A 10,750-nucleotide genomic window follows, 5' to 3' on the forward strand; every position below is an offset into this window, starting at 1 on the left:
GTAGAAACAAGGTCTCATAACAGGCCGAATAGAATGAGAGAGAAAGAGAACAATACATAAACAATCCAAACATATTCATTTAAAATCTTTAATTCATTACAGAGTAATTCAGAATAAACTCTGTGTGGTCAATGGCAATAAATATTCACAAACATATCATAAGCATTTCAATGCAACGATTCCTGATGCAACAGCCCCTATAACTACTGCACGTCATCCGTTGTGCTTTCAGCATCATTGTGGAATTATAAATGAAAATATCACTACACATGAAACTCTCAAATCACCCTGTTTATAAATGTTTCGGAAATAAATCAATCTCTTTGAGGATTTCTCCTGAGAACATTGGCAGTTACATTATCAAATTCAGGAAGTGTGCTCATTTACATAATCTCATATATATCAGCACATGAAGCTTTTCATTGATGATGATATTAATGTGGATTATGTGCAATCTCCACTTTCACTGATACTTCAAAAACAAGTATCAGAAGATCTCCTCAAAGTCATTTTGTTCTATAGATTCTAGAGGTCCAGTTGTGCGATTCTGGAATGTTCTGGTGTTTAAGGTGGATCGTAGATGGGTTGTGCATGATGTTTAATGGCCAGAGTCTGGATGGATCAGTTGAGCTTGGTGATGGTCAGACTGCCGCTGATCTGTATGGTGTCGATCGCTGTCAGTGATGTCACTCGATGATAGAAGTCGAAGAGCTGGTGACCGTCTACAAACACACGGAAACGCGGGTGCTCACAATGGATCTCCACCTGAACAAATAACACAATAAAATACATTGAAAGAGTGACAGAGAGAAGAAAGCTCTGATTTCAGGAGGCGCAACAAGCTAAATTATTATATCCAGATCATCATCTGGGAGGATTCCCTGACAGGTCCATTTATAATTCTTTTAGTACTTTTGAGAAATAAATATTTGTAAATAAGAAATGCAATTCTTATTGGTTCAAGTCGAGCATTACGATATGACGGTTCACTACGTTTTTCGTTCAATAAAAAGAACCGGCTCATAGTGAGTCATTAGTTTGGTAGGTAGCACTGTACGTTTTGCATTAGAGATTCAAAGGAATCAACTCATAAGAGTCATTTGTTTTGGAATCGGACTGCACTGGCCACATTGTATTTTTGCTTTGTAGATTCAAAAGAATCGGTTCATAAGAGTCATTCGTTTGGGAATCTGGCTATACTGGTCACACTTTATTTTTGCTTTGTAGATTCAAAAGAATCGGTTCATAAGAGTCATTCGTTTGGGAATCTGGCTATACTGGTCACACTTTATTTTTGCTTTGTAGATTCAAAAGAATTGGTTCATAAGAGTCATTCATTTGGGAATCTGGCTTAAACTGGTCACACTGTTATGTTTTGCTTTGTAGATTCAAAAGAATCGGTTCATAAGAGTCATTCGTTTGGGAATCTGTCTATACTGGTCACACTTTATTTATGCTTTGTAGATTCAAAATAATCGGTTCATAAGAGTCATTCATTTGGGAATCAGTTTAAACTGGTCGCGCTGTTTGTTTCACTCTATAGATTCAAAAGAATCGGTTCAAAAGAGTCATTCGTTCGGTAATTGTGAAACACTGATCGCACTTTATGTTTCACTCTGTAGATTCAAAAGAACAGACTCATAAGAGTCATTCATTTGGGAATCAGGCTAAACTGGTCGCACTTTATGTTTTGTTTTGTAGATTCAAAAGAATCAATTCATAAGAGTCATTCCTTTGAGAATCAAGCTATACTGGTCACACTTTATTTTTGCTTTGTAGATTCAAAAGAATTGGTTCATAAGAGTCATTCGTTTGGGAATCAAGCTATACTGGTCACACTTTATTTTTGCTTTGTAGATTGAAAAGAATCGGTTCATAAGAGTCATTCATTTGGGAATCAGGCTAAACTGGTCACGCTGTTTGTTTCACTCTATAGATTCAAAAGAATTGGTTCAAAAGAGTCATTCATTTAGGAATTGGGCTACACTGGTTGCACTTTTTGTTTCACACTGTAGGTTCAAAAGAACCGACTCATAACAGTCATTTGATCAAGAATCGGACTGCACCCGAAAAGAGCTGATTCTTTTCAATCTACAGAGCGAAACATAAAGATGACCTGTATAGTCACATCACTGGTTGTGTTTTATGTTTCACTCTGTAAATTCAAAGAATCAACTCATGAGAGTCATTTGTTAGGTTGATTTGTTTGCTGATTCAGTAGCGCTGGAAACACTGGTAGAGTATTTCAGCACTGTGTCCCATCCGCACTGGTGGAAGAATGCGTGTTCAAGAACCGTAAATGAAACCGAAAGTCATGAAACTCTTTCTGTACTGGTTCTGAATAAGAAAGGGCACCATGTGAATCAGGACCACCACTGGGAGGAACACCACAAAATGTGAGTCTCTATGACATCATCATGTTCAACTAGGATGAAGATGATGCCGATAATGACACTCACCCTGAAAGGCTGATCTGCGATGAAGGGGAAATATGGAATTGATCTCTCCTCCTCTCCCCAGGCATCAGAAACACAGGCGTTCCGCAAAATCTCACGGTCTTCAAACTGTACACAGACGTCCAGAGCCACGTCTCCGCAACCGCACGTCAGACTGATGTCAAAACTGTCAGAGCGAGACATTTCAGAATTGCCTTAAATGTTGAGATGTGCTATTTCTACAGACAGATGTTTTGATAGCATAACAGTGTTTGCACTTTTCGGGAAATTCAGCCAATGAATGACGTCACCCTTAGACTGATTTCATGAGTACAGTTAGTCCAGTCTAACGTCTCAAAAATTCTTAGTCTGAGATCAAAATAGGCTTTTACAGTGATGCACACGTGTACAAGCCCACGCAGGTGCAGGTGCATGTGTGTGTGTTGAAATAAGCTACCTGTCCGGGTCTGGGTTCACGACGCCCATGATCGTGATTTTCTTCCCCGGGCGCATCCCGCCCCGTATGCCGCCGCAGAACGGAATAGCCTATTGTGGAGAGCACAGTGAGTGTCCAACAACACATTTAAACATGCAACTCAGAACAGAAAGAGTCCTAGCATTAATGGGTCATCACCAGTTTTTGTTGCTCATCTTTTTGGGGGGACATGCACTGAGGGTCCCGAAAGAACTGCTCTGATTTCTGGTTCTCTGCGGTGGATAAACGACAGTCAGAAGAAGCATGTTCGATACACAGTGGCCATATGTGCACAGAAACATGCAAATTACATTCACAAATGCAAAACCGTTGACTAGTATCGTCTGTGGCAACAGACAGATTCATATGAAGAAACACCCAACTGGTGGGGATCCAAATTACAATTGAGAACTATGGCGGAGGGGTGAGACTAGGTGAGACACTAGATCGCCATTTTCCTAAAACGGACTATGGAGGGATGTGGCCTTGGAGAATAAATCGCAGAAGTTATATGGGCTACTTTTAAGATACTTTGTATATTTTGCCACTTTTGAAGCTTGACAGCCTCAGTCTCCATTCACTTTCACTGTATAGATAATTCAGCTCTGTAGGTCCATACAATGCAAGTGAATGGTGACCTGAACTTTGAAGCTCCAAAAAGCACATAAAGGCAGCATAAACGTAATCCATGAGACTCCAGTGGTTAAATCCATGTCTTCAGAAGTGATATGATCATATAGCCCAATATTCAAGTCAATTTTTACTATAAATTCTCCTCCCTGCCCAGCAGGTGGTGATATGCATGAACAATGCGAATTGGCAAAAACAAAAGAAGAATGTGCAAGTGAAAGTAAATGTAGAGATTTGCAGTAAAAAAGGACTTAAATATTGAACTATTTCTCACACACACCTATCATATAAATTCTGAAGACATGGATTTAACCACTGGAATACTTTAATGTGGCCTTTAAGTGATTTTTGGTGGTACAAAGGTCTGGTCACCATTCACTTCCATTGTATGGACAGACAGAGCTGATATATTCTTATACAAAATCTTAATTTGTGTTCTGCAGAAGAAAGAACGTCATACACATCTGGGATATTATGAGGGTGAATAAATGACGAGTGAGCTTTCACTTTTGGGTGAACTGTCCCTTTAAAACTACCATATGAGCATTATTCTGAAGTGTAGTGCTGATAAACTTATTTCCGTATGTGACTGAAGAAGCACAAACATGAACTACAGCCTCACAACAACACACGTCACTCACTTAAGAATGAAAATACTCACAAGTTCCTGCCGAATCGCGCTCAGCTCCGCCATCTCTCAGATCACACTGTGGGACTCCCGAGCGATGAGTTCGGAACAGAGTTCGGCTCCGGCGCGGTTCGGGCAACGCTCGTGTGTTTGGAATGTCGTGACCAACCAATCAGAGCGCGCCTAGCTCAGGGCTTGCATTGTGACGCATTATGACGGGATGCTAATCCCAATACTAGTGTTACATTTAATCGGCTCTAATGACTTTAGTATTTGTTTAAACGCGCTGTAGTTCAAGTTAATTTTGTAAGAGTGTAGTTTATAAGAGTGTAGTTTATAAGAGTTTGGCGCGGTTGTCGCATTATACAGTATATGTTGTTTCATGGAAAGTCTATAAACACAATAGAAATGCCATTCAAGCAGGACCGGCAAATACCTTGGATTACCATGTTTTGTTGTTGTTGTTGTTGTTTTTGGACACTATGGCAGTACCGTGGTATTCTTTCAAGTACCTTGGATTAGCATGTAAATACTAGATACAGTCATAAGAAAGAAAAATCACACATCTAGTTACTCAGAAGTACTTAGAGGACAAAAATGTCCACGTCAAAAAACTGCCATAAATATATATTAATATTATCTTCCACTTTCACTGGCTTAGATTTTTTAACCAACATCAGTCCTGATAACTACCACATATTCATACATTTTCAGGATTTTAACCCTTTAAATGCTAGTTTGTTTATATAATGCCACTGTTGTTTTTACACACACACTGACATCTATGCTAACACACACACACTGACATCTATGCTAACACACACACACACACTGACATCTATGCTAACACACACACACACACTGACATCTATGCTAACACACACACACACACTGACATCTGCTAACACACACACACTGACATCTATGCTAACACACACACACTGACATCTATGCTAACACACACACACTGACATCTATGCTAACACACACACACACACTGACATCTATGCTAACACACACACACACACACACTGACATCTATGCTAACACACACACACTGACATCTACACACACACACTGACATCTATGCTAACACACACACACACACACTGACATCTATGCTAACACACACACACACACACACACTGACATCTATGCTAACACACACACACTGACATCTATGCTAACACACACACACACTGACATCTATGCTAACACACACACACACACACACACTGACATCTATGCTAACACACACAAACACACACACACTGACATCTATGCTAACACACACACACACACTGACATCTATGCTAACACACACAAACACACACACACTCACATCTATGCTAACACACACACACACACACTGACATCTATGCTACACACACACACACACACACACACACTGATATCTATGCTAACACACACAAACACACACACACACACATCGTTATGTTTCCAAGTTTATGCGGACTTTCACATAGACATCAATGGTTTTATACTGTACACACACTTTATATTCTATCCCTAACACCTAACCCTACCACTAAACACTAACCCTCACAGAAAACTTTCTGCATTTTTACATTTTCAAAAACATAATTTAGTATGATTTATAAGCTGTCTTCCTCATGGGGACACACACAAATGTCCCCACAAGGTCAAAACACTCGGTTTTACTATCCTTATGGGGACATTTGATCACACATCACACACACACTGACATCTATGCTAACACACACACACACTGACATCTATGCTAACACACAAACACACACACACACACTGACATCTATGCTAACACACACGCACACACACACACACACACACACACACACACACACACTGACATCTATGCTAACACACACGCACACACACACACACACACACACACACACACACACACTGACATCTATGCTAACACACACACACACACACACACACACTGACATCTATGCTAACACACACACACACACACACACACACAATTGTATCTGCATCATGTATTCAATTGTCCTGCAGGTCTCTATAATACAGAATACAGAGAATAGGGGAAAAGCTTGTATTTGCTCCATAGGCTAAACATGAGGAAAATGGCGCCATCTGGTGGAACATATTACAAACGTCAATTTTGAAGCCTGTTTTCAATGGGGACATTTTTGTCCTGAAGGTCGTGCAACTATTTTGTGTACACAGTGTGTTATAGATGTATTATAGGAACTGAGATTGAAATATCAAAATTCCCTCACAAATACACACCTTTGCCAATATGTATGCCGTTGCATTAACAGTGCATTCCAGTGAGCTGTAAAGCTCTTAACTCATGTTGGTTGATGGACTAAACTGTGATAAACATAAAAGACAAAGACAGTTCACACAGTGTGATTTGAAAGTCACTGTTTGTCTTCATTGTGATTTTACACATGATTAATCAGCACTGTTGGATCTGTATATTTGAATAAGACTTACAAGATTTAACACAATGAGGGCAGCACCCAACCATCACGTGGTTTGTGTTGTATGTGTGTACAGCAGGTGGCAGTATGTAGCAGTCCTGTAGATTCACGATGATCTCTGCTTTCACATGACCTGCAGGTGCTTTATTCCTTTACATGGCTTGATTCATGTATCCATCACAAAGACGTGGAGGATCGGTGATGACCTCGGGGTGCTTCAGTAAGGCTGGAATCGGGCAGATTCATCTTTGTGAAGGACGCATGAATCAAGACACGTACAAAGTTATCCTGGAAGAAAACCTGCTTCCTTCTGCTCTGACAATGTTCCCAAACTCTGAGGATTTGTATTTCCAACAGGACAATGCTCCATGCCACACAGCGGGTCAATCGAGGTGTGGATGGAGGACCACCGGATCAAGACTCTGTCATGGCCAGCCCAATCTCCAGACCTGAACCCCATCGAACACCTCTGGAATGTGATCAAGAGGAAGATGGACGGTCACAAGCCATCAAACAAAGCCGAATTGCTTGAATTTTTGTGCCAGGAGTGGTATAAAGTCACCCAACAACAATGTGAAAGACTGGCAGAGAGCGTGCCAAGACTCATGAAATCTGTTATTGACAATCAAGATTATTCCAGCAAATATTGATTTCTGAACTCTCAGTTAAAATATTATTATTGTGTTGTTTAATAATGAATATGAACTTCTGGTCTGACAACACAGCATCTTTTTTGTTATTTTGACCAGTCGTCATTTTCTGCACATAAATGCACTAAATGACAATATTTCAATTTGGGATTTGGAAGAAATGTTGTTAGTACTTTATAGAATAAAACAAAAATGTTCATTTTACTCAAACACACACATATAAATAGTAAATCCAGAGAAAATAATAATTTCCAGAGCTGTATGTATATATCAATCTGGGTTTACAGTGAGGCAGTTACACTGGGATTCAATGGTGCTAGTCTGTAAATGATGAAATACACATTGATGCAATATTATGGCAACAATATGAAAATAATATACGTGTTAACATGATTTTACTGCGATCATTTGCTTAACTTTATCTGTGTAAAGTTATATACACTGGCTATTTCCAATATTACAACTTTGTTGTCATGACGACATGAAGCCAGTACACCCTGTAATCTGGTAAACACTGGAAAATCCCTGATTTATCACACTAAAGTTACATTATCATGGAAAAGCTCATGTTGCTAAACAGATTTTAGTTTAATATTTATGGACTGGCAGCATTCACTGTCACAGTCCTGTCTGTACGGTAACACATATGTTTACCATTTTAATTTTAAATAAACAAAGAACAAATCAAAATTATTTTTAGTAACATTATGCCACAAATGGAACTTAACTTTTATTGAACCTGGAACAAAGTACAGAAAACATTCATAAGATTTACAGAAAATATATGTTTCATTTTGTTTTTCCAAATAAGGACATCCCCAAATATCCCAAAAGAGGTTTTGTCATATTAAAGCTTCTGAGGACAGAGTGTACCCAAACTACAGTCAATCAAGCTATCAATCAATCAATCAATCAATCTATCTATCTATCGCTGTCTGTCAGTCTGTTCTGTCTGTCTGTCGGTCAGTCTGTCAGTCAGTATGTCGGTCAGTCTGTCTCTCTGTCGGTTTGTCTGTCTGTCTGTTTGTCAGTCAGTCAGTATGTCAGTCAGTCTGTCTGTCTGTCTGTCAGTCAGTCAGTCAGTCAGTCAGTATGTTGGTCAGTCTGTCTGTCTGTCTGTCTGTCTCTCTGTCTGTCTGTCAGTCTGTCTGTCTGTATGTCTGTCGGTCTGTCTCTCTGTCTGTCAGTCAGTCAGTATGTTGGTCAGTCTGTCTGTCTGTCAGTCTGTCTGTCGGTCTGTCTGTCTGTCAGTCAGTCAGTCAGTATGTCGGTCAGTCTGTCTCTCTGTCTGTCTGTCGGTCTGTCTGTCTGTCTGTCAGTCAGTCAGTCAGTCAGTCAGTCAGTATGTTGGTCAGTCTGTCTGTCTGTCTGTCTCTCTGTCTGTCAGTCAGTCAGTCAGTATGTTGGTCAGTCTGTCTGTCAGTCAGTCTGTCTGTCTGTCAGTCAGTCTGTCGGTCTGTCTGTCTGTCAGTCAGTCAGTATGTCGGTCTGTCTGTCTGTCTCTCTGTCTGTCAATCAATCAGTATGTCGGTCAGTCTGTCGGTCTGTCTGTAAGTCTGTCTGTCAGTCAGTCAGTATGTCAGTCAGTCTGTCTGTCTGTCTGTCTTTCTGTCAGTCAGTATGTCAGTCAGCCTGTCTGTCTTTCAGTCTGTCTGTCTGTCTGTCAGTCAGTCAGTATGTCAGTCAGTCTGTCAGTCAGTCTGTCTGTCTGTATGTCTTTCTGTCAGTCAGTCAGTCTGTCTGTCTGTCTGTCTGTCTGTCTGTCAGTCAGTCTGTCTGTCTGTCTGTCTGTCTGTCAGTCTGTTGATCTGTCTGTCTCTCAGTCAGTCTGTCTCTGTCTGTCAGTCAGTCTGTCGGTTTGTCTGTCTGTCAGTAAGTCTGTCAGTTGGTCTGTCTGTCTGTCTGTCTGTCTGTCTGTCTGTCAGTCTGTCGGTCTGTCTGTCAGTCTGTCTCTCTGTCTGTCAGTCAGTCTGTCGGTTTGTCTGTCTGTCAGTAAGTCTGTCTGTCGGTCTGTCTGTAAGTCTGTCTGTCAGTCTGTCGGTCTGTCTGTCAGTCAGTCAGTATGTCAGTCAGTCTGTCTGTCTGTCTGTCTTTCTGTCAGTCAGTATGTCAGTCAGCCTGTATGTCTTTCAGTCTGTCTGTCTGTCTGTCAGTCAGTCAGTATGTCAGTCAGTCTGTCGGTCAGTCTGTCTGTCTGTCTGTCTGTCTGTCAGTCTGTCTGTCTGTCTGTCTGTCAGTCTGTCGATCTGTCTGTCTGTCAGTCAGTCTGTCTCTCTGTCTGTCAGTCAGTCTGTCGGTTTGTCAGTAAGTCTGTCAGTAAGTCTGTCAGTCTGGTCTGTCTGTCAGTCTGTCGGTCTGTCTGTCAGTAAGTCTGTCAGTTGGTCGGTCTGTCTGTCTGTCTGTCTGTCTGTTAGTTGGTTGGTCTGTCTGTCTGTAAGTCTGTCAGTTGGTCGTTCGGTCTGTCTGTCTGTCTGTCTGTCTGTCTATCTATCTAGCTATAGTCACATTCAACATGTATTATAGTGTTGAGAAATACACTGATAGGCAGCTAGTGTGTGCACATTTTTCAAGACTATAATTCATTGAATGTGACTGTAAATACAAAACGTGAACAGAATTCATAGTGAAATCAACCCTGTTGTGTACAGTATGTCTACTTTCTCCATTGCCATAAAATATACAATACACAAGCAATAACTCTTGACATAATCCACAGTCAAACCTCAGGTAGTCAACAAAAACACTCTCTAGGCTAACTGGTTTTTATACATCTCTGTGTTGGTTAGCAGTGACCTATTGACTTATTCAAGATTGTAAGCATTCTTTCTGTAGAGTTGTATAATACATCTTCATGCTTTGCTGTGTCATGGTGCACTGTTCTGTCCTGATGGTGCATGACTGCTGTTAGATTGACTAAATAAGATTGCACTAATGTGTTATACAGACAAAGATTTCTAAGACAATATCTCTCTTCTCTATCTCCTACGCCCAAACATCACACACACACACACACACACACACACACACACACGGTCAGACTTCAGGACTCCGGCCAACCAGTCCTTTTGTTTCCCTCCCAAGTCTGAGTTCAGGGTATTTAAAACACACTGTAAACACACTCGTGCTCATGGCAACTGTCGTCATGACGGCATGACAACAAGCCCTTGGCAGCTGGGGTAACTTAATATTTGCCTTGCGTTAGCATAACATTTTCATTATGTAAGGTCGTGGCAGTGAGGCCGAGCACCCATTGAAGTTCAGTGCAGGCTGCTCGGGGCGGTTGCTATGTTGCTGTGTGTTGAGTTGCAACTGTGGCAACAAACTCATGGTGAAGTACTTCCTTGAGCAGAACATCTGGTGAAAAAAATGTCCCCGGGGCGTAGTGTGCTCTGAAAAAAGAGACACATAGAGAGGGAGAGGTGGGGTGGCAGACAGACAGACAGACAGACAGATATGACACAGAACATATGCAT

At 40.9% G+C, this 10,750-nt stretch overlaps 1 protein-coding gene across 1 annotated transcript; it reads right to left on the minus strand.

Moving 5' to 3' along the window:
* On the minus strand, nt 1–4,249 carry LOC127644275 (galectin-related protein-like). Its single transcript, XM_052127390.1, is given in 6 exon segments — nt 1–765; nt 2,460–2,622; nt 2,893–2,981; nt 3,070–3,102; nt 3,105–3,143; nt 4,202–4,249. Coding segments are annotated over 6 exon segments (501 nt in total). The 5' UTR covers nt 4,235–4,249; the 3' UTR covers nt 1–621.
* Nucleotides 4,250–10,750: the final 6,501 nt, after the last annotated feature.

This window comes from Xyrauchen texanus, chromosome 5 (genome assembly GCF_025860055.1).
Source record: "Xyrauchen texanus isolate HMW12.3.18 chromosome 5, RBS_HiC_50CHRs, whole genome shotgun sequence".
Taxonomy (NCBI): domain Eukaryota; kingdom Metazoa; phylum Chordata; class Actinopteri; order Cypriniformes; family Catostomidae; genus Xyrauchen; species Xyrauchen texanus.